Raw genomic sequence first — 23,887 nt, forward strand, 5'->3', positions numbered from 1 at the left:
AACCAACCTGACTAGTATTTCCAGAACAGTGTTATTACACCCATGTCTGGTTATATGTGCTTATACACTCTGGCACTCATTACACAGCGCCCAACAAACTGGGTCGGGATGTGGCCGTGGATTTGTCTGGCATTGCTAAAATTCTGATTTGGTTCCACAAGCTTTGCCCAAGTCAGTGATGGTCTCTCATTGGGTTAAGGGAACAACCTGTTAAATCTCACATCCCACAGTGTGCAGATCCTCAGTCTCTAGCACCTGAAGAAGGCAATTCTTTAACAGCCAGTAACAGTTACTATAACTGCTCCTCCCTTGGGGGGCACCTCCAGGGTCTGCCGGACCTTCTATGTACTCGATTAAAGGGGTGGTTTACCTTGGAGTTAACTTTTAGTATGATGTAAAGAGTAATATTATTAGACAATTTGCAGTTGATCTTCATTTTTTATTATTTGTAGTTTTTTTTTAGTTATTTCACTTATTGTTCAGCAGCTCTGCAGTTTGGAGGTTCAGCAGCTGTTTGGTTGCTAGGATCCAAATTACCTGAGCAACCAGGGAGTGGTTTGAATGAGAGGCTGATATATGAATAGGAGAGGGACTGAATAGAAAAAGTAGTAACAGTAACAATAAAACTGGAGCCTCACAGAGCAATAGTTTTGGCTGCCGGGGTCAGTGACCCCCATTTGAAAGCTGGAAAAAGTCAGAAAAAGAGGGCAAATAGTTAAAAAAAAAATAAATGAAAAAATAAATAATGAAGACCAATTGGAAGTTGCTCAGAACTGGCCATTCTATAACATACTAAAAGATTACTTAAAGTTGAAACCAGGCTGCAAAGGGAAAAAGTTACTAGAGAAATTGTTTGTGATGTTCCTTTTATCCACATAAACATTGAATTCAGGGAGGGGCGGGTGTTTATTCTGTGTTGTTTTGGGAGCAGTTAGAGCTGACATTTATACTGGAGGCTGCAAATGATTAAACTGCACAACATCGTAGTTAGAAAGTTACATGGAGATGTCATCATATAAGCAAGGAGTAAGGATAGAGGGTAAATTGGTTACAGGGAGATTCCATCATATAAGCAAGGAATAAGGATAGAGGGTAAATTGGTTACAGGGAGATTCCATCATATAAGCAAGGAGTAAGGATAGAGGGTAAATTGGTTACAGGGAGATTGCATCGTATAAGCAAGGAGTAAGGATAGAGGGTAAATTGGTTACAGGGAGATTGCATCGTATAAGCAAGGAGTAAGGATAGAGGGTAAATTGGTTCCAGGGAGATTCCATCGTATAAGCAAGGAGTAAGGATAGAGGGTAAATTGGTTACACAGAGATTGCATCGTATAAGCAAGGAGTAAGGATAGAGGGTAAATTGGTTCCAGGGAGATTCCATCATATAAGCAAGGAGTAAGGATAGAGGGTAAATTGGTTACATGGAGATTCCATCATATAAGCAAGGAGTAAGGATAGAGGGTAAATTGGTTACAGGGAGATTCCATCAAATAAGCAAGGAGTAAGGATAGAGGGTAAATTGGTTACAGGGAGATTCCATCGTATAAGCAAGGAGTAAGGATAGAGGGTAAATTGGTTCCAGGGAGATTCCATCGTATAAGCAAGGAGTAAGGATAGAGGGTAAATTGGTTCCAGGGAGATTCCATCGTATAAGCAAGGAGTAAGGATAGAGGGTAAATTGGTTACACAGAGATTGCATCGTATAAGCAAGGAGTAAGGATAGAGGGTAAATTGGTTACAGGGAGATTCCATCATATAAGCAAGGAGTAAGGATAGAGGGTAAATTGGTTACAGGGAGATTCCATCATATAAGCAAGGAGTAAGGATAGAGGGTAAATTGGTTACAGGGAGATTCCATCATATAAGCAAGGAGTAAGGATAGAGGGTAAATTGGTTACAGGGAGATTCCATCATATAAGCAAGGAGTAAGGATAGAGGGTAAATTGGTTACAGGGAGATTCCATCGTATAAGCAAGGAGTAAGGATAGAGGGTAAATTGGTTACAGGGAGATTCCATCATATAAGCAAGGAGTAAGGATAGAGGGTAAATTGGTTACAGGGAGATTCCATCATATAAGCAAGGAGTAAGGATAGAGGGTAAATTGGTTACAGGGAGATTCCATCATACAAGCAAGGAGTAAGGATAGAGAGTAAATTGGTTACACGGAGATTCCATCATACAAGCAAGGAGTAAGGATAGAGAGTAAATTGGTTACACGGAGATTCCATCATACAAGCAAGGAGTAAGGATAGAGGGTAAATTGGTTACAGTGAGATTCCATCATATAAGCAAGGAGTAAGGATAGAGGGTAAATTGGTTACAGGGAGATTCCATCATATAAGCAAGGAGTAAGGATAGAGGGTAAATTGGTTACAGGGAGATTGCATCGTATAAGCAAGGAGTAAGGATAGAGGGTAAATTGGTTCCAGGGAGATTCCATAATATAAGCAAGGAGTAAGGATAGAGGGTAAATTGGTTCCAGGGAGATTCCATAATATAAGCAAGGAGTAAGGATAGAGGGTAAATTGGTTACAGGGAGATTGCATCGTATAAGCAAGGAGTAAGGATAGAGGGTAAATTGGTTACACGGAGACCACAAAAAATAATAAGCACAGAACTAGTTGTAAATCAATATTTTATTTTGATCTGCCATTTTGTTGAATACTGATCCTGGCAATATTCTCAACCCAGTTGTAAAAGGTTTAGTGAATAAAACAATATTGGCTTGTATAGTGGGTCAAAGGGATCCCAATACTCTATTAGGCAATGTGTTACCTGTAGTTGCATCAGTTTCCCTTTAGGCTCTTCCCTGACTACTGTGATTCTATTGGCTCCGGAGTCACAACAGCGGCAGGAGAGAGTCACACACTGGATAGGAGTATGTACACATAGCAGGCACGTGGGTCAAAGTTTAGAGTTTAAAGTGGATCAAAGAGCTGAGAGAAAAGTGATATATTTGGAGGATTTACTAAAGCTGCCCATAGACAAATGTTAGCCCAGAGGCTTCCACCTCCATATGCCCCCCCCCCCCCCCAGTTGCAGAATGGTTCCTGCTGGGTTGGTAACAATCTTATTCTGTAAATATGCACAATGCCCTGCCCTGGCCACCCCTGTGCTAACTCTGCCGCACCCTCCTCTGCCCGGCTACTGCTATACTATGGGTGCTCCCTTATAGACATGGTGGCTAGCAGGTATGAAGGGAAGATGGGAAAGTTCTTGTCAGTACAGGGGGGCAAGGCACAAAGCTCCATGTTTTGTTGCCCACAATGCACCTGTCTTACGGCTAGAAATAAATATCACCAGTGGTGCTGCCCATAGCAACCAATCAGCAATTCGATTTGAACAAGTTAGAAAATAAAAGCAAAGATCTGCTTGGTTGCTATGGGCAACATCACCAGTGATGCTTGTCTCCAGTATTAATAAATACACCCCATAGTGTTTTATTCCACTTTCAAGAATTTAGCTTGGGGCATAGCCCATAAGACATGGTGACCATAGACCATAAGGCATGGTGACCATAGACCATAAGGCATGGTGACCATAGACCATAAGGCATGGTGACCATAGACCATAAGGCATGGTGACCATAGACCATAAGGCATGGTGACCATAGACCATAAAGCATGGTGGCCATGGTGACCATAGGCCATAAGGCACGGTGATGTTTTACTGTGGGCATGGCTAGTCAGTAACAGCTATTCATAGGCAAAGTGGCAGCAGTAATGGCCATAGGTACAGTTAGAGAAAGCTTGATCATAGCCCAGGAAGATACCATATTGGATAGGATCAGTCTCTACTACCCTATATACAGTAGAAAGAGGCCATTAAAATAAGCTAGGATAAGTATTTGCCATTAAGAAGGAAAATTTAAGTAAATAACAACCAAGTGACGCAGTAAATCTCTTTTGTAGTCCCTGTGACACTTTATGGCAGTGCTGCACACATACTTGTAGTTGCTTTGTAACATATGCCCATCAAGTTCAGCCATTTTCTTAGGTAAACTCTACTTAACTTCCAGCTTATCAAAAGGAATCCCCATATGAAGCTAAACTCCTTCCTGACCCTATGGGGGTAATTATCCTACACCCTTGATCAAAATTGTACTAAGAACAAAGATATATACAAGCTTGGCCGGCCGGCCATAGTCGTTTATATTTAAAACATTTAATATTCAATATACAAGAAAAAAATAATACGTTTGTCTCATATGCATTTTACAGTATTACAAAATAACAATTTAGTTCTGTAGAAATGAAGAAGTACAAGAAGGCAGCGCACATTTTTCCAAAAATATTCCCCAAATTTCCAAAAGTAAAAACCATAAGCATCCTGCATAGTGTAGCAAACGACTGCCCCATGTCCTTCTCACAGGCGCCATTCGGCACATACGTTGAAAGGTCTGGGTGCGCGCGTCCCTCCTCCAGCCAACTCAATGGGTCCCCCTTCCCCAGGAGGAGACTTCAGACTGAACTTTTGCAAGATGTTGACAAAGAATATGAAAATTTCAGTCCTTGCCAGAGCTTCCCCGATGCAAGCGCGTTTGCCTGGATGGGGAGAAAGCAATAGCCGATGAGTAGATCCTGTAGTACAGAGGTTTGCACCCTCCTTTACTTACTGAAGGTGTTGTAACCTGCATAACTCTCAGGCACAAAGAAGAGCACCCATAGAGGCGTACTGGGACACCCATAGCCATAGTGTTGTACTGGGACACCCATAGCCATAGTGTTGTACTGGGACACCCATAGCCATAGTGTTGTACTGGGACACCCATAGCCATAGTGTTGTACTGGGACACCCATAGCCATAGTGTTGTACTGGGACACCCATAGCCATAGTGGTGTACTGGGACACCCATAGCCATAGTGTTGTACTGGGACACCCATAGCCATAGTGGCGTACTGGGACACCCATAGCCATAGTGTTGTACTGGGACACCCATAGCCATAGTGTTGTACTGGGACACCCTTAGCCATAGTGTTGTACTGGGACACCCATAGCCATAGTGTTGTACTGGGACACCCATAGCCATAGTGGCGTACCCAAGGTGACCACTTCTCCTTCCTAAAACCAATAACCCGACTGATAATATAAACCACATATAAGAAGTATACAGTATATGTTCAATAAATAGTTTTTTAATAGTGTTTCTTCCTTACCTGCGCCAAATGGTAAATGTGCCTCGTTCTTCACAAACTTGCCCTCTTTATCCAAAAAGCGCTCAGGGTTGAACTGCTCAGGGTCATCCCAGTATCCCTTGTCGTTCAGTGCCGAGAAGAGGAATGTAATGATCTGAGTGCCCTTCGAGGAGAACATTGGTGGATATCAGTATTTACCTACATGTCATTCCTTTAGGCTTATTGCACACAGATGGGTGAAAACAACCGGTGCGCCATTAACCTTACCTGTCACCATAGGGCCTCTCCAGAGCTGGCACTAAGTGGCCTTCCTCATACATTCACTAAAATACTATATATTTAATCCAGTATAAGCAATGGTGTGGTTAGGGTTGCCACCTATTTTTTACTTTTATACCAGCCTTCGGGTTAGGGGAGCAGGCAGGAATGGGTGGGGGAAATGGGTGGGGAAAATGGCGGGAAAATGGCGGGGAAATGGGTGGAGTGGGTGGGGAAAATGGCGGGGAAATGGGTGGAGTGGGTGGGGAAAATGGCGGGAAAATAGCGGGGAAATGGGTGGAGTGGGTGGGGAAAATGGGTGGAGTGGGTGGGGAAAATGGGTGGAGTGGGTGGGGAAAATGGCGGGGAAATGGGTGGAGTGGGTGGGGAAAATGGCGGGGAAATGGGTGGAGTGGGTGGGGAAAATGGCGGGGAAATGGGTGGAGTGGGTGGGGAAGATGGCGGGGAAATGGGTGGAGTGGGTGGGGAAGATGGCGGGGAAATGGGTGGAGTGGGTGGGGAAGATGGCGGGGAAATGGGTGGAGTGGGTGGGGAAGATGGCGGGGAAATGGGTGGAGTGGGTGGGGAAGATGGCGGGGAAATGGGTGGAGTGGGTGGGGAAAATGGCGGGGAAAATGGCGGGGAAATGGGTGGAGTGGGTGGGGGAAATGGCGGGGAAATGGGTGGAGTGGGTGGGGAAAATGGCGGGGTAATGGGTGGAGTGGGTGGGGAAAATGGCGGGAAAGGGCGGGGAAATGGGTGGAGTGGGTGGGGAAAATGGCGGGAAAATGGCGGGGAAATGGGTGGAGTGGGTGGGGAAAATGGCGGGGAAATGGGTGGAGTGGGTGGGGAAAATGGCGGGGAAATGGGTGGAGTGGGTGGGGAAAATGGCGGGGAAATGGGTGGGGAAAATGGCAGGAAAATGGCGGGGAAATGGGTGGAGTGGGTGCGGGAAATGGGTGGAGCGGGTGGGGGAAATGGGTGGAGCGGGTGGGGGAAATGGGTGGAGCGGGTGGGGGAAATGGGTGGAGCGGGTGGGGGAAATGGGTGGAGTGGGTGGGGGAAATGGGTGGGTCTGGCTATATAATATGAGAGGAAGGATTGATAAGGAATTACAAATATACTGGCCCTGTCCCTACCTGGTGATTTACTGGCAGGTCAAATACCGGCGGGTTGGTAACCCTGGGGTGATAGGGAATATTCCTCCTCACTGAGCCGGCGAGATATTTTCTCTAATATGATATTGTTAGTAGGCTGGGGTATAGCGCCTGTTCCTCAGCCTCCTATCATGGGTTACCTTGGGTATAGTGTAGCCTTTAAACTTGATGTCATACAGAGCTTCATGTGGGAGGCCATTGGGTACAACACTGGAGTATCGGAGCACCTCATGGATCACTGCATCCGTATAGGGCAGATTCACTCGGTCCTCAAGGGAAGGGCATTTGTCAGGTCCCAGAACGCTGTCAATCTCATCCTGGACTCTCTCTGCAATTCATACAAAGTCATGTTACCCAATCCATGTTGTTACTACGTGTGTGGCACGTTCAGCAGCAGCCATTGGCTAGCCCCTTACTTTGGATGTGGGGGTAGGCCAACATGAACCTGAGAGCCCAGCGGATGGTGGAGGAAGTGGTCTCCGTCCCCGCGATGAACAGATTGAAGGTCGTGTAGGTCAGGCTTTCCATGGTAAAGTGGGAATCCGGGTTACCGGCCTCCTACGGGAAATCAGTGTCGGTTACACTATGCACTTATTCTCATTGGGTGCGGGCAGATACATCTCATAGAGTCATTAGAGGAACGGATTCATGTTCAGAAAGTGAGAAAATACAAAGTTACTGAAACAAACTCGTACTGGCTTCAGATATTCTTTTCAGCTGGCAGTTAGGAAAAAAGGCTCAACTCATTTTCAGCTTCAATTTGTTTCATTGAAAAGTATCAGTCCCAGGCTTCCTCGGGAGCCCGCAGGCTTTTCAGCGCTCAGCGACATTGATGAGTTGATTATTTTTGGAAACTCTGGAGATTTCTCAGTGAATAACTTTGTATTATATTTAGTAAGGTTAGACAGATTTATGTGAGCTTTGTATTATTGGCTGAGAGATCTGTGAATGAGTAGTGTAAGGCAGATTTATGAATGGGTCCCGGGCATAAAATATATATATAAATGTCTGTCTGAATGAGCCCAGTTTATTAACTATAGGCACTTTGTGAATGGTACTTTGTAATAGTGCTATAAGGGATAATGTACCCCCAACTGTAAATGATAAGGATATTAGAAGTTGCTGAGGGGCTCTGTGCCCCCCATATAAAGGCACAAGGCTGCAGGCTGAGTTATACAGGGAACTCTGAGTATCACTCATGTATTATAAGGGATAATGTACCCCCTACTGTAAATGATAAGGATATTAGCAGTCACTGAGGGGTTCTGTGCCCCCCATATAAAGGCACAAGGCTGCAGGCTGAGTTATACAGGGAACTCTGAGTATCACTCATGTATTATAAGGGATAATGTACCCCCTACTGTAAATGATAAGGATATTAGCAGTCACTGAGGGGTTCTGTGCCCATATAAAGGCACAAGGCTGCAGGCTGAGTTATACAGGGAACTCTGAGTATCACTCATGTATTATAAGGGATAATGTACCCCCTACTGTAAATGATAAGGATATTAGCAGTCACTGAGGGGTTCTGTGCCCCCCATATAAAGGCACAAGACTGCAGGCTGAGTTATACAGGGAACTCTGAGTATCACTCATGTATTATAAGGGATAATGTACCCCCTACTGTAAATGATAAGGATATTAGCAGTCACTGAGGGGTTCTGTGCCCCCCATATAAAGGCACAAGGCTGCAGGCTGAGTTATACAGGGAACTCTGAGTATCACTCATGTATTATAAGGGATAATGTACCCCCTACTGTAAATGATAAGGATATTAGCAGTCACTGAGGGGTTCTGTGCCCCCCATATAAAGGCACAAGGCTGCAGGCTGAGTTATACAGGGAACTCTGAGTATCACTCATGTATTATAAGGGATAATGTACCCCCTACTGTAAATGATAAGGATATTAGCAGTCACTGAGGGGTTCTGTGCCCATATAAAGGCACAAGGCTGCAGGCTGAGTTATACAGGGAACTCTGAGTATCACTCATGTATTATAAGGGATAATGTACCCCCTACTGTAAATGATAAGGATATTAGCAGTCACTGAGGGGTTCTGTGCCCATATAAAGGCACAAGGCTGCAGGCTGAGTTATACAGGGAACTCTGAGTATCACTCATGTATTATAAGGGATAATGTACCCCCTACTGTAAATGATAAGGATATTAGCAGTCACTGAGGGGTTCTGTGCCCATATAAAGGCACAAGGCTGCAGGCTAGGATAAGGGATAATGTACTAAGGATATCAAAATTAATCAAGGAATTTTGTGTGTATATAAAGGTAGCTGAGTTTGCAGTATATTATTCTGACAAATATAACTGATCAATAATATTGTTATAATTGTTATTCTTCTGTAACAGTGTTTAATAGAACTTAAAGAAAGAATGTTCCAAGGTTCCATATTACTAATAACACAAATAGTTCATGCAGTAGTTCTGTGAGCTGTGTAAGGTGCCAGGGCAGGGGTAAGGGCTATTAGTTGCCCCGTATGCCCATGCTAGCCCATAATAACAACATTATAAGCAGATTGCCCCTTACCTCATCCATTTTATTCAGGAAACTATCCACAAAGTCGCGGGGGCAGTTAGGGTCCCGGCTGAGAGTGTGATTGTCTATGAGCCCCCGGAGGAACGTTTTTAACTTGGAAACATTCTGGAAGATCTTGTTGTGCTCTCCGGGAAGGTGTTTCAGGATGCCGGGGAATGTGTTGTACATCTGCAAATACACGGGTCCCCATCAGGGAATCCAAACCCAAAAAGTAACTGATCTAAATAACTCATTCAGACTCATTTTCTATTAAAAAAAACCCCTGATTTTAGAAGTTTACAACTGCACAGAAATCACTAAAAATGGAAAATAAATGTAAACTGAAAAAGTCCTCACAGTAAATGTATGTACAGTATTTTGGGTTCAGATCTTTTCAGAGCTTTTTCTACATATTGTACAGTAGGGATGAGGGTCATAGAAATGGGCTAATTCAACATTTATATTCAATTGCAAATGGCCAGGGGATACATTGAGAAGCCCTGGCAGAAGTCTGAAAGCCATTGCCTTGATAGCCATGTCAAAATGGCTAGCCCAGGTAGCCATGTCATAATTGCTAGCCCAGGTAGCCATGTCATAATTGCTAGCCCAGGTAGCCATGTCATAATTGCTAGCCCAGGTAGCCATGTCATAATTGCTAGCCCAGGTAGCCATGTCATAATTGCTAGCCCAGGTAGCCATGTCATAATTGCCAGCCCAGGTAGCCAAGCCATAGTAGCCAGCCAAGGTAGCCATGTCATAATTGCCAGCCCAAGTAGCCAAGCCATAGTAGCCAGCCCAGGTAGCCAAGCCATAGTAGCCATGTCATAGTAGCCAGCCCAGGTAGCCAAGCCAAAGTGGCCAGCCCAGATAGCCAAGTCATAGTAGACATGTCATAGTAGCCAGCCCAGGTAGCCAAGCCATGGTAGCCAGCCCAGGTAGCCAAGTAATGGTAGCCAGCCCAGGTAGCCAAGCCATGGTAGCCAGCCCAGGTAGCCAAGTAATGGTAGCCAGCCCAGGTAGCCAAGCCATGGTAGCCAGCCCAGGTAGCCATTTCATAATAGCCAGTCCAGGTGGCCATGTCATAATAGCCAGCCCAGATAGCCATGTCATAATAGCCAGCCCAGGTAGCCATGTCATAATAGCCAGCCCAGGTAGCCATATCATAATAGCCAGCCCAGATAGCCATGTCATAATAGCCAGCCCAGGTAGCCATGTCATAATAGCTAGCCCAGGTAGCCATGTCATAATAGCTTGCCCAGGTAGCCATGTCATAGTAGCCAGCCCAGGTAGCCAAGCCATAGTAGCCAGCCCAGGTAGCCATATCATAGTAGCCAGCCCAGGTAGCCAAGCCATAGTAGCCAGCCCAGGTAGCCCTGTCATAGTAGCCAGTCCAGGTAAAGCCAAGCCTATATTGCTATCCTCTGTAGCTAAGTGGTTACAATAAAATATCCGCCTGTACATTTGCTTAAGAAAATGTTCTATGACTTGCCTGGAAGCCGCGTTTGCCCAGGAACGTAATGTTCTCATTAACCATCCTGAGTAAGGTCTGAAAGGTCCCATCTTCTGTATCAAAGCGGTCCCCGAACACAATAGAGCAGATGACATTAGAGACGGCCGCTGTTATGTGAGGGCCCGGATTAAAGGGGTTTCCTGACGAGAGAACAGTCATTAGGGTTGGAGGGTGTTTATCATTAAAGAGCTAGTGATAATACCCCCTTGGGATTGCCACTGGGTCAGAGGGGCAAATAGCTCTGTCGTATGCCCCATGGGCTCCTACTGTCACCTGTAACTGTCAGCAGCTTCTGTATCACTGGCGCTGTCAGTCGGGTCTCACATTCTATGTGCAGCCATTAATCAACCAGCTGCAGCACCCATTAATGCATCTATTATCTGCAATGGCTGGGACTGGATAAAGGGTCTTTCTGGAAAGTAGATTACCCAACCTTAATATTACTAAGAACATAAATATTTGAAAGCCCAATAGGATAAGGTACTCCCTTATTGGGAAGTAAAAGCAAATCTGAAATAAAGAATTTTGTTAAAATTGGAATCTATGGGAAATGGCTGTGTTTCAGGGCTTTGTGTATAACGGGTTTCTGGATAGCAGGTCCCAGACACCAGCAGAGCATAAACAGAATAAAATGTAATTCTATATCACACGGCTGTGAGAGAAATAGGGTCATTTTCCCATTAATACTGGATGTATGCACCAGTGGCACTACAGGGATTTGTGACTAGGCAAATCGGACTATTTCTGTCTCCCCTTCTACAGTGCGACCCATTTTCCAAAGGGCACAGCGTGCATTTCCTTGTGCGTACCTGCGGCAAAGTCACATACATCTAGTAGCAGCCTATCAGTCACGGTCATTACCTCATATCAGGGCTGATTAAATAGATGTTATTAATTAAAGCCACCTAGCACAGTCACATACAGACAATTCTGTCCAGGCTTTCAACCAAGCAACAGCTGCCTAGAGCCCTACAGCTTCCTAGAGCATTACAGCTGCCTAGAACCCAACAGCTGCCTAGAGCCCTACAGCTTCCTAGAGCATTACAGCTGCCTAGAACCCAACAGCTGCCTAGGGCTCTACAGCTACCTAGAGCATTACAGCTGCCTAGAACCCAACAGCTGCCTAGAGCCCTACAGCTTCCTAAAGCATTACAGCTGCCTAGAACCCAACAGCTGCCTAGGGCTCTACAGCTACCTAGAACCCAACAGCTTCCTAGAGCATTACAGCTGCCTAGAACCCAACAGCTGCCTAGAGCCCTACAGCTGCCTAGAACCCAACAGCTGCCTAGAACCCAACAGCTGCCTAGAGCTCTACAGCTGCCTAGAACCCAACAGCTGCCTAGAGCCCTACAGCTGCCTAGAGCCCTACAGCTGCCTAGAACCCAACAGCTGCCTAGAGCCCTACAGCTGCCTAGAACTCAAAAGCTGCCTAGAGCCCTACAGCTGCCTAGAACCCTACAGCTGCCTAGAGCCCTACAGCTGCTTAGAGCCCTACAGCTGCCTAGAGCCCTACAGCTGCCTAGAGCCCTACAGCTGCCTAGAACCCTACAGCTGCCTAGAACCCAACAGCTGCCTAGAGCCCAACAGCTGCCTAGAGCCCAACAGCTGTCTAGAGCCCTACAGCTGCCTAGAGCCCTACAGCTGCCTAGAGCCCTACAGCTGCCTAGAGCCCTACAGCTGCCCAGAGCCCTACAGCTGCCCAGAACCCTACAGCTGCCTAGAACCCAACAGCTGCCTAGAGCCCAACAGCTGCCTAGAGCCCAACAGCTGCCTAGAGCCCTACAGCTGCCTAGAGCCCTACAGCTGCCTAGAGCCCTACAGCTGCCTAGAGCCCTACAGAGCAGTCGTTTTATATAATGAGATTCCATTGTGCTGCTCAGATGTCTCTCTCGTGTGGGAATGGATGGAGTCTGTATTAAGTCTATAGTGCTACGGCTTCCAGTGAAGGAGCTGCCCCTGTGGGATAGTGAGTATAGTAGGGGGTCTGTGCATATGACAGCACTACAGCTAGGGGGCGCTGGGGGTATCAGTTGAAGTGATGTAACTGAGGGATACAGTGAAGCCAATGATATAATAAGGGGTCAGTGTGTAGGGGATATAATCAAGGCCCTGTGTGCCGGCGCGTGTAACGGTACCTTTCTTTTCCTGAAAGAATTCCAGCAGGTTTGTGCTCTCCTCCCTCACCCGCTCCTCGATGCTGCGCTTTCCCATGCCGAAGCTGCGCAGGGTGGCCAACGAGAATCTCCTCTGCTGCTGCCAGTGGGCGCCATTAGAGAACACCAGCCCTGAAAGTATTTCATTCCATCATTAGGAGCTGCACCCACGCACAGTCACACCCACAGAATGGGCCTCTGACTCCTAGCTCTAAGGGATTGGCCGATATCCGACCGCTAGATCTAGGGATTGGCCGGTATCCGACCGCTAGATCTAGGGATTGGCTGATATCCGACCACTAGATCTAGGGATTGGCCGGTATCTGACCGCTAGATCTAGGGATGGCCAATATCCGACCGCTAGATCTAGGTATTGGCCAATATCTGACCGCTAAATCTAGGGATTGGCTGATATCCGACCGCTAGATCTAGGGATTGGCCAATATCTGACCGCTAAATCTAGGGATTGGCTGATATCCGACCACTAGATCTAGGGATTGGCCGGTATCCGTCCTCTAGATCTAGGGATTGGCCGGTATCCGACCGCTAGATCTAGGGATGGCCAATATCTGACCGCTAGATCTAGGGATTGGCCGATATCCGACCACTAGATCTAAGGATTGGCCGATATCCGACTGCTAGATCTAGGGATTGGCTGATATCCGACCACTAGATCTAGGGATTGGCTGATATCCGACCACTAGATCTAAGGATTGGCCGATATCCGACTGCTAGATCTAGGGATTGGCCGATATCCGACTGCTAGATCTAGGGATTGGCTGATATCCGACCACTAGATCTAGGGATTGGCCGGTATCCGACCGCTAGATCTAGGGATGGCCAATATCCGACCACTAGATCTAAGGATTGGCCGATATCCGACTGCTAGATCTAGGGATTGGCCGATATCCGACTGCTAGATCTAGGGATTGGCTGATATCCGACCACTAGATCTAGGGATTGGCCGATATCCGACTGCTAGATCTAGGGATTGGCCGATATCCGACTGCTAGATCTAGGGATTGGCCGATATCCGATATCTGTTCTCTGGCGGCGTCCATATTGGCAAACACCGCATTATCCTATGGGATGTGACTTATTTGCCATCAGTAATAACAATATTAGTTTCTTTTTGAAAGAAGGGGCAGATCGGGCTGGAAACGTACCTTTACGATTAGCCACCCTCTCAAACACCGGCACAATGGCCCTCCCACTGAAATCTTCCGCTTGGCCAATAAGGGCCTCTTTCAGCGCGTCATATCCATACAGTACCACCACCGGGTTCCAGCCAAAGTATATGGTGTACACTGGTCCATATTTCTCCCCGAACTGAAACACAACAACAATGATAAGCTTGCCCTGGGGCAACCTGTCTGAGTCCTGGCAGTGCTGCAGCCCTGTTAGCCCTGCGGCAGAGGGGGCATACAGGATTCTGATTGGTGGATCTTGCGTAGCAATGAAGTGGGCAAGGGAGCAGAGCTGGCATGGGTGCTATAAATAATACCCAGCTATAAAAATACAATACACTTGGAAAACTTTTGGAAAAGGTTAAACATGAACAATGTGTCTTTTTCAGCCTCCTCTACTATATATATATATATGTGATCCTAAAAGAGACAAGCACAACACCCCCTCCCCCTGGGAGTCAGGGCAGGGCTTCACATGTATCCACAAGTCCCCCCTCACCTTCCTGTTTACTTATCCACAGAAACCCCCTCCCTACAGTGTCCCCCCAGTGTTGCCCCCTTACTCACAGGTGCCAGTGTAGCCCCCTTACCCACAGGTGCCAGTGTAGCCCCCTTACCCACAGGTGCCAGTGTAGCCCCTTTACTCACAGGTGCCAGTGTCGCCCCCTTACCCACAGGTGCCAGTGTAGCCCCTTTACTCACAGGTGCCAGTGTCGCCCCCTTACTCACAGGTGCCAGTGTAGCCCCCTTACTCACAGGTGCCAGTGTCGCCCCCTTACTCACAGGTGCCAGTGTCGCCCCCTTACTCACAGGTGCCAGTGTCGCCCCCTTACTCACAGGTGCCAGTGTAGCCCCCTTACTCACAGGTGCCAGTGTCGCCCCCTTACTCACAGGTGCCAGTGTCGCCCCCTTACTCACAGGTGCCAGTGTCGCCCCCTTACTCACAGGTGCCAGTGTAGCCCCCTTACTCACAGGTGCCAGTGTCGCCCCCTTACTCACAGGTGCCAGTGTCGCCCCCTTACTCACAGGTGCCAGTGTAGCCCCCTTACTTACAGGTGCCAGTGCCGCCCCCTTACTCACAGGTGCCAGTGCCGCCCCCTTACTCACAGGTGCCAGTCACTAGAGTGCACACAAAGCCTTTTGCTATACAGGCAGGTATGGCTGAATGCTGCCCGGGATTCACTTACCTGCATTAAAGTCTCGTAAGGAGCCAGTTTGTCTATTTGATGGATATTGCCAATGACTGGCCACGGGGTGGGCCCCGGGGGCAAGCGGGAGTCTCTCCTCCATGTAGAATAGACGACTAAGAGTAGAGCTGAGAGTACCCCTATGAGGATTAGAGAAATCATGATGTTTCCCCTGTGCAGCCCCCAAACCCAGGCTGCTCTCTGCAACTTCTACCCATGGAGCAAAGTCCCTCCTTCCCTTTATGTACAGTCACATAACCAGGGAGCGGCCCTGTGGGAGGGGTAACTAAACTGCCACACACCCCAGCAGCCTCCCATTCCAACTGGGATAAGGGAAAAAGCACCTTAATAATGACCTGCGGGGGGGGGGGGGAGCAATGTATGGCACTCAGTCTGTATACATAGGGAGGAGGCATTGGCTTACAGCTATTTCTCTTTCTCCCCCCAGAGGGAAACGCAGAATGCTTCCTGGTTGGAACAAGCCAAACAACTCTTCTTTCTAACTGGCCCATCCAATACCAGTCAGACTGGGAGACCTGGAACAGTTGGGGGGGCAGGCATCCCGGGGTGAGTGGAAATACTTACATGCTATTAGGGATGCACCCAATCCAGGATTCTGTATTCGGCCAGGATTCGGCCTTGGGTTCAGTTTTGGCCGAATCTATGGTCCTGGCTGAACTGAATCCGAATCCTAATGAGCTTAAATTAGTATATGCTAATTAGCATTCGGAAGGGTTAAATGTTAGGGGGAGACATTTTTTTAACCCTTCCGGTTCAGTATTCAGCCAAATCCATCGGGTGGATTCAGGGGTTTGGCCAAACCCAAAAAACTGGGTTCGGTGCATCCCTACATACTATATGTATAGAGCAGGCCAAATAACAGCAGTTTCTCTACTCACAGAAGGGTTTCTCCCTATAGGTGCTCACTTAAGGTGGCCATACACGCTAAGATTCCGATAACCCCACCTACAGGTGGGCTAATTCAGGCTAATTCGGTCATTTGGCCCTAGGGCCAAATGATCGATTTAGAATGACAGCAATAGGCGCAGCCGGTTTGGGGACCGCATCAATGAGCCAATGCGGTCCCCGATCCGACTAAATGTTTTAACCTGCCCGATCTATATCTGGCCGATTTCAGGGCAGATATTGGTCAGGCAGGCCCATCGTTAGTGCCCATACACGGGCAAATAAGCTGCCGTATCTGTCTAAGGGACCAATATCGGCAGCTACAATCAACCCGTGTATGGGGACCTTAGAGAAGATGTTTTAAACCCATTATTAGAAAGAGCAGCCACAATTAGGGAGTTTTAGTTGAAACATATGCCCTTAAGCAGCACCACATTTTGCCCCCCCCAAGCCTAGATTTTGCCCCCCCATAAAAGAATAAACTCATATTCACAATACTCACATTAAGGACCCCTAAACATCTGAAATATTGAAAGAGACCTTACAATTCCCCACAGCGGTTGTTTTTTAAACCACACTGATCCCTTACATTGTGATGGTCTTATGAAGCGGGACTGATGCCCCCTCCCATAGGGTGCCTTAACAACCCCTGGAATGGACGTACCCTCTAGTAAAGGGGCGGTTCAACATTAAGATCATTTCTAGCAACTTTACAATTGGTCTTCATTATTATGTTTTTTTTATAGTTTTTCAGTTTTTTGCCTTTCTCTTCCGCCTTTTTCCAGCGTTCAAATGGGGGTCACTGACCCCGGCAGCCAAAAACTATTGCTCTGTGAGGCTCCAGTTTTATTGTTATTGTTACTTTTGATTCATTATCTTTCTATTTAGCCCCTCCCCTATTCATATTCCAGTCTCTCATTCACACCACTGCCTGGTTGCTTAGGTAAACAAACCCCTAGCAACTGGATAGCTGCTGAAATTCCAAACTGGATAGCTGCTAAATAACTGAAAAACTGCAAAAATAAAAAATGAAGACCAACTGCAAATTGTCTCAGAATATCAATGTCTACATCATACTAAAAGTTAATTTTAAGGTGAACTTCCCATTCAAAGGGGTTGAACTAAGGGCAATGGGAATGATTTTTTTGCCCCTTCTTGTTACATGTAGGAAACAGCAGTTAATAAAAGAACGGCATCTATTTATAATTGCTTTTCCATTCACCCACACCCTGCCCAGGAATTCACTGCCGATACCCCTTAGGCATTCCCAGGCTTTCTACCTCTAAAGCAACATGGATACGGCACCAAGGGTATTTATTTGACATGCACAGAATAGTGGGGGGGGGGGGGCAACCCAAGGGGCACCTACACTTATGTGTGTGGCTTCGTCATGTTTTTATATTAAACCCTGTGTGTCTGCTGATTTATAGCAGCTAATTATACACTAAGCCTTCCTTACCTCTGTGCTGTGCCTCATTATTACCAGTAGGAGGCAGTGTTGGCTAAGATTAGAACACCATTTGGCAATGGTACTAACAAGGCAAAAGAGATTTTAACCACTTTGTGAAGATTCTATAGAGATTTTAGTACAGGTATAGGACCTGTTATTCAGAATGCTCGGTACCAAGGGTTTTCCAGATAAGGGGCCTTTCCATAATTTGGATCTTCATACCTTAAGTCTACAAAAAATCAAAACCCATTAGGACTATTTTGCATCTAATAAGGGGTAATTATATCTTAGTTGGGATCAAGTACAGGTACTGTTTTATTATTACAGAGAAAAGGGAATCATTTAACCATTAAATAAACCCAATAGGGCTGTTCTGCCCCCAATAAGGGGTAATTATATCTTAGTTGGGATCAAGTACAGGTACTGTTTTATTATTACAGAGAAAAGGGAATCATTTAACCATGAAATAAACCCAATAGGGCTGTTCTGCCCCAATAAGGGGTAATTATATCTTAGTTGGGATCAAGTACAGGTACTGTTTTATTATTACAGAGAAAAGGGAATCATTTAACCATGAAATAAACCCAATAGGGCTGTTCTGCCCCAATAAGGGGTAATTATATCTTAGTTGGGATCAAGTACAGGTACTGTTTTATTATTACAGAGAAAAGGGAATCATTTAACCATTAAATAAACCCAATAGGGCTGTTCTGCCCCCAATAAGGGGTAATTATATCTTAGTTGGGATCAAGTACAGGTACTGTTTTATTATTACAGAGAAAAGGGAATCATTTAACCATTAAATAAACCCAATAGGGCTGTTCTGCCCCCAATAAGGGGTAATTATATCTTAGTTGGGATCAAGTACAGGTACTGTTTTATTATTACAGAGAAAAGGGAATCATTTAACCATTAAATAAACCCAATAGGGCTGTTCTGCCCCCAATAAGGGGTAATTATATCTTAGTTGGGATCAAGAGATTACAGAGAAAAGGGAATCATTCCGAAATCCTTATTTGGTTACGGGAGATGGCCTTTCGGATAACGGATCCCACACCTGAACCCTATAGAATAACATCCCCCAAGAAATGATAATGGTGGTCTGATCATCTTGATTTCAAAGAAACCTCCCCTACTCCCAACATTAAGGATCCCTATCTGTATCCTTATGATACAACAGAAAGCTGCAGGATTCTGTGACTTGGCCAAGAAACCTCTTTTTGTTGCAGTAACTTAAATACACCAAATAAATTCTGCTCTTCAGTTGGCATTTATTAAGCCACCAGTTAGTTTATAGCACGCTAGAGCATTTTTTAAAAACCACATAATGCCACGGTTATGTCAGTACAGCCTGGGGGTAGGCATATGTTTTATTTGAATTAAAGAAAAACTTGATAGAGTTTAAAATATATTTATTCTCCAGTAAACATTTACTAAAACATATAGACATACATTTTATCTTAACAGGGGGGGCACGGTCTCCATGCAGTGAAACCCATTGCGGTGACAGCAGGGGGTATGGCCGTGGCCAGTTGGACCTATTGGGCTCAGTTGGGCCCCGCAGTTTATAAGACCGGCCATGGTTTGATGTATAGGGCAGACACATGGGAAGGCCTCCCAGGGGGGATTATGGGGGGCAAACAGCGATACAGAATGTAGGTATTGCCCTGCTTTTGCACACTGGATGTGGGGTTTCAGGGCAGCTGGGAAAGGGGTAAATGGCCAATCAGCTCTCAGTGTTGGATGTGCTGGTCCCGAGCCTGGAATATAAGCGCAGATATGGATTCTGATTGGTCCCTGCTCACTTTAGGAACAGCCTATGGGATCTTCCTGCCAGAATAAACCTGAAAAAAACATCAACATTTCACTTTTATCCCAAGATCTGGCATATCCCCCCCATTAGTTTTAGAATCACATTGTGCGGCGTAAGTAATAAGGGCCTGATTTGCTTGGAAAATCCTTTTTTCTTATTGGGTGCAGCTCGCCAAGGGAAATACCACCAGTCGGGGGCAGGCGCGGTGTATGGGCACTAAGTACTTTATCAGTAGTGTCAGTTTTGGGTGCGTTTTAGGCTTAAAGGGGTGCTTCATCTTTACCTATATTAAAGAATGGCCCATTCTGAGCAACTTTTCAATTGGTCTCCATTATTTATTTGTGATTGTTTTTGAATTATTTTCCTTCTTCTTCTGATTCTTTTCAGCTTTCAAATGGGGGTCGCTGACCCCGGCAGCCAAACCCTATTGCTCTGTGAGGCTCCAGTTTTATTATTATTGTTACTTTGTATTACTTTTTCCTCCTATTCAGCCCCTCCCCTATCGCTATACCAGCCTCTCAATCAAACCACTCCTTGGTTGCTAAGGTAATTTGGACCCTAGCAACCAAATAGCTGCTGAAACTCCAAAATGGAGAACAAAAAGTGAAACCGTTAAAAAGCCATAAATGATAAAAAATGAAGACCAATTGCAAACTATCTCAGAATATCGCTCTCTACATCATACTGAATGCTTATTCAAAGGTGAACATCCCCCTTAATGTATGTTATAGTATACAGTGCTTACTCAAATGAATGATTTAACCTCCTTATATATAGAGCAGAATCCCTGAGTAACATTCACTGCCCCCCCGCACTGGCTGCTCGGATATTCCCTTTGCATGAATGGCCATTTGTGGCTTCCCCCAGATCTAGGTCAGGAGTATTTCTGTCCCACGCGGGGGGTGCCTCGCTGAATGGGCCCCAGTGCTTTCATTGGCGATTGTGAAACCTGCTGATACACATCTGGCCAATTATCTGTCATGGAGGAAGCTGGGGGGGGTAGATAACTGCCAACTCAGGGGCCCAAATCGGCAGCTTTAATATCCTTGTGTTTGGTGCTGGCAAGTGTTATATGTAATTACAGCTGTTACCAAGACTATTATCAGACCCCATGGCCCTACCTTATACCCACCCTGTACTGTAATCCCATTGTTTCATTCGCTCTTACTTACCTGTACAGCAGAGAAACCAGCAGAGCCCCAGCCAGAGGGCCAACCCAGTACACCCAATGGTAGTCCCAGTAATTGGCAACCACTGCCGGACCCAGCGCTCGAGCTGGATTGAGACAGGACCCAGATATAGAGCCTCTGCAATGAAAGGACAGTCACACTGGATCTCCTGGTTTCCCTTGACATTACCTTATGGGCTATACATAAGGGCGGGGGCCACCTTATTACGCCCCCTAGACAGTATCTTACCCAGATAATATTGCAGCAGTAAGGACGAAGGCAATGGAGTAAGGGGCAAGTGGAGTCTTGCTGAGCTCCCCCACCGCTCCCATCACCACAGTAAAAATCAGGAGAAAGCTGAGCACAATTTCCACACCGACCGCTCTGGCCACTAAATCCCCACTGCCCAACATGCAGGCCGCTCCGGTGTGATTGATGAACGACCCGTGATCTGCCAGACCCTAGAACCAATACAGTGAAGACATCACTCTTGCCCTGCTGTCTCCATCTTGCCCTGCTGTCTCCATCTTGCCCTGCTGTCTCCATCTTGCCCTGCTGTCTCCATCTTGCCCTACTGTCTTCATCTTGCCCTACTGTCTCCATCTTGTCCCACTGTCTCCATCTTGCCCTACTGTCTCCATCTTGTCCTACTGTCCCCATCTTGTCCTACTGTCTCCATCTTGTCCTACTGTCCCCATCTTGCCCTGCTGTCTCCACCTTGCCCTACTGTCTCCACCTTGCCCTACTGTCCCCATCTTGCCCTGCTGTCTCCATCTTGCCCTGCTGTCTCCATCTTGCCCTGCTGTCTCCATCTTGCCCTGCTGTCTCCAACTTGCCCTGCTGTCTCCATCTTGCCCTGCTGTCTCCATCTTGCCCTACTGTCTCCATCTTGCACTACTGTCTCCATCTTGCACTACTGTCTCCATCTTGCCCTACTGTCTCCATCTTGCCCTGCTGTCTCCATCTTGCCCTACTGTCTCCATCTTGCCCTACTGTCTCCATCTTGCCCTACTGTCCCCATCTTGCCCTACTGTCTCCATCTTGCCATACTGTTTCTATCTTGCCCTACTGTCTCCATCTTGCCCTACTGTCTCCATCTTGCCCTACTGTCTCCATCTTGCCCTACTGTCTCCATCTTGCCCTACTGTCTCCATCTTGCCCTACTGTCCCCATTTTGCCCTACTGTCTCTATCTTGCCCTACTGTCTCCATCTTGCCCTACTGTCTTCATCTTGCCCTACTGTCTCCATCTTGCCCTACTGTCTCTATCTTGCCCTACTGCCTCCATCTTGCCCTACTGTCTCCATCTTGCCCTACTGTACCCATCTTGCCCTACTGTCTCCATCTTATCCAGTTGTTGCCACCTTGCCCAACATTTCCACCAAATGTATCAGTAGGGAGCATGCCACCCTTCCAGCTATATCCAGTTTTTTTAAGAGTAAAATTACCTTGGCCAGGAGAGCGCCCAGCATTCCACCAGATAACTGGCAAACCCAGTAAGGCACCAGCAATATAGGAGTCAAGCCGCCACAAATAACAACAGACAGAGTCACCGCAGGGTTGAAATGTCCTCCACTAGAAGAGAATTTGATGTTAATTGGAGAGTTTTCCGTTTTGAAGAAAATAAATTTCTAATAAAACTACAAATAAACATTGTAAATAAGACTTGAGCCTACAAACATGTTACGTATGTGAATAATTGCAAAAGAGCAACTATGGGGTGTTTGTTAGGCATCTTGTATCTACCCATAAACTTTGGGCTTCGTCAATAGGGGGGACCGACCCATAAACACATCGGTGCCATTACAAGTTATAGGAAGCCTTACCTGACGTTGCCAAGAACAGAGATGACAGATGCCAGAGTGAATCCATGGACCAGAGCCGGGAGGAGTGGGCCAGCATTGTGAGGGTTTACCAGCACAGAGAGACATCCCAGGAAGATGAAGAGAGTGCTTCCCAGTAGTTCTGCTACACAGGGTTGGATGTACTTCTCCAGCACCGAAGGTTCTTCTTTCTCCAAAGGTGCAAGTCCTTCCCGGGACTCGGAGCCCATGTTCTGCAGCTCTGTCTCACAGACATATTTGGCCATATTGGGAGTGTCTCTTAGCGGCCCAGTAAGTCACTTATGCCCGGCTTGGAGGGAAATGGAGATGGTATAGAAATCTCTGCTAGAACATTCCAGGGATCTATTGGGCTCTGATTGACCCCCAAGTACCCTGCAAGGAACTTTTCCTCTGTACTTTCTCCCAAACTGTGGGGCTGCTGCCTGAGGGACCCCCTGTGGTGCGCAGGGGCTGAAGGGGGAGATTTGGGGAGACCTAGCTGCCCTGCTACATACACCTGAGATTGGGGTTGTGCACCTTTGAGTTAACTTTTACTAGGATATGTAGAGAGTAATAATCAGAGACAATTTGCAATTGGTCTTCATTTTATATTTGTAGTTTTTTTAATTATTTGAATTTAAGATGAGCAGTTTTTAAGTTTGGAGTTTCAGCAGTTATCTGGTTGCTAGGGTGCAACTTACCTTAGCAACCAGGGAGTGGTTTGAATGAGAGACTGGTATATGAATAGGAGAGGGGCTGAATAGAAAGATAAGGAATAAAAAGTAACAATAACAATAAAACTGGAGCCTCACAGAGCAATAGGGTTTGGCTGCCGGGGTCAGTGACCCCCATTTGAAAGTTGCAAAGAGTCAGAAGAGAAAGGAAAATAATTCAAAAACTATAAAAAATAAATAATGAAGACCAATTGGAAAGTTGCTTATAATTGTCCAATCTATAACATAATAAAAGTTGATGGTGAACCTCCCCTTTAATACTACAAGGGACAAGGTTGTTATGTGTCTGTAACTTAGTTATGAGCAAAGTTGGGTTCTGGTCAAAACTATTGGACCTCAAAGAGGAGGTTAAATAAAAAGAAAAATATTAAAATATATTTCTTTTAACTAAAGGGAAAGTGTAAGCAAACAGAATACTTACTGTGTCCCTGCTGCACTGCTCCCGGGTCTGTACTGAGACTCTCACCAGTGGGATTCTGGACCCTACCGGCCTCCCATAGTCCAACTGTGTGTGTAACGTGTGTAATGTATGCCCGGGGCAATAAACTCTGGGCCATACCCCTCGCTAGTGAGCGACTCTTTCTCAATGTGTTTTCTGCCTGCTGCTAGAATGCTCACTAGTGCTCCTATATACGTGCCCCCTAAGCTTACCTATAGCCTGTACAGAGAGATACCATAAAACTATGGCACATAGGGATTCCCCTGTACTAAGCACAATTCAGCAGGAACAGCCCCCTAAGTTTGCCCATAGCCTGTACAGAGAGATACCATAAAACTATGGCACATAGGGATTCCCCTGTACTAAGCACAATTCAGCAGGAACAGCCCCCTAAGTTTGCCTATAGCCTGTACAGAGAGATACCATAAAACTATG

General features: G+C 46.3%; 2 protein-coding genes across 2 annotated transcripts; both read right to left on the bottom strand.

The window, feature by feature from the left end:
* Window positions 1–4,148: 4,148 nt before the first annotated feature.
* On the bottom strand, window positions 4,149–15,364 carry LOC100145541 (cytochrome P450 2C55). Its single transcript, XM_002936999.5, has 9 exons — window positions 15,120–15,364; window positions 13,912–14,074; window positions 12,728–12,877; window positions 10,572–10,732; window positions 9,095–9,271; window positions 6,970–7,111; window positions 6,694–6,881; window positions 5,160–5,301; window positions 4,149–4,547 (listed from the first exon to the last, which is right to left on the bottom strand). Exons 1-9 carry the CDS (start codon window positions 15,279–15,281, stop codon window positions 4,369–4,371), a joined length of 1,464 nt encoding a protein of 487 aa, XP_002937045.1. The 5' UTR covers window positions 15,282–15,364; the 3' UTR covers window positions 4,149–4,368.
* Window positions 15,365–18,814: 3,450 nt separating this feature from the next.
* Window positions 18,815–23,729, bottom strand: LOC100497434 (aquaporin-8). Its single transcript, XM_002937020.5, has 6 exons — window positions 23,435–23,729; window positions 22,283–22,589; window positions 21,905–22,031; window positions 20,707–20,918; window positions 20,461–20,595; window positions 18,815–19,319 (listed from the first exon to the last, which is right to left on the bottom strand). The coding sequence occupies exons 2-6, from the start codon at window positions 22,543–22,545 to the stop codon at window positions 19,277–19,279; spliced, it is 780 nt and encodes a 259-aa protein (XP_002937066.2). The 5' UTR covers window positions 22,546–22,589; window positions 23,435–23,729; the 3' UTR covers window positions 18,815–19,276.
* Between the last annotated feature and the right edge of the window lie 158 nt (window positions 23,730–23,887).

The sequence above is a fragment of the Xenopus tropicalis genome, chromosome 10 (genome assembly GCF_000004195.4).
Source record: "Xenopus tropicalis strain Nigerian chromosome 10, UCB_Xtro_10.0, whole genome shotgun sequence".
Classification (NCBI taxonomy): Eukaryota; Metazoa; Chordata; class Amphibia; order Anura; family Pipidae; genus Xenopus; species Xenopus tropicalis.

What these genes read in the sequence shown, in the direction of transcription:
- LOC100497434 (XM_002937020.5), bottom strand. Translation starts at nt 22,545, where the DNA reads ATGGCCAAATATGTCTGTGAGACAGAGCTGCAGAACATGGGCTCCGAG. An exon ending in TCTGTTCTTGGCAACGTCAG is followed by an intron (nt 22,032 to 22,282) that starts GTAAGGCTTCCT and finishes ATTCTCTTCTAG; the next exon opens with TGGAGGACATTTCAACCCTG. An exon ending in ACTGCTGCAATATTATCTGG is followed by an intron (nt 20,596 to 20,706) that starts GTAAGATACTGT and finishes CTTTCATTGCAG; the next exon opens with AGGCTCTATATCTGGGTCCT.
- LOC100145541 (XM_002936999.5), bottom strand. Translation starts at nt 15,281, where the DNA reads ATGATTTCTCTAATCCTCATAGGGGTACTCTCAGCTCTACTCTTAGTC. An exon ending in GAGGGTGGCTAATCGTAAAG is followed by an intron (nt 12,878 to 13,911) that starts GTACGTTTCCAG and finishes AAATACTTTCAG; the next exon opens with GGCTGGTGTTCTCTAATGGC. An exon ending in ATTCTTTCAGGAAAAGAAAG is followed by an intron (nt 10,733 to 12,727) that starts GTACCGTTACAC and finishes TTCTCTCGTCAG; the next exon opens with GAAACCCCTTTAATCCGGGC.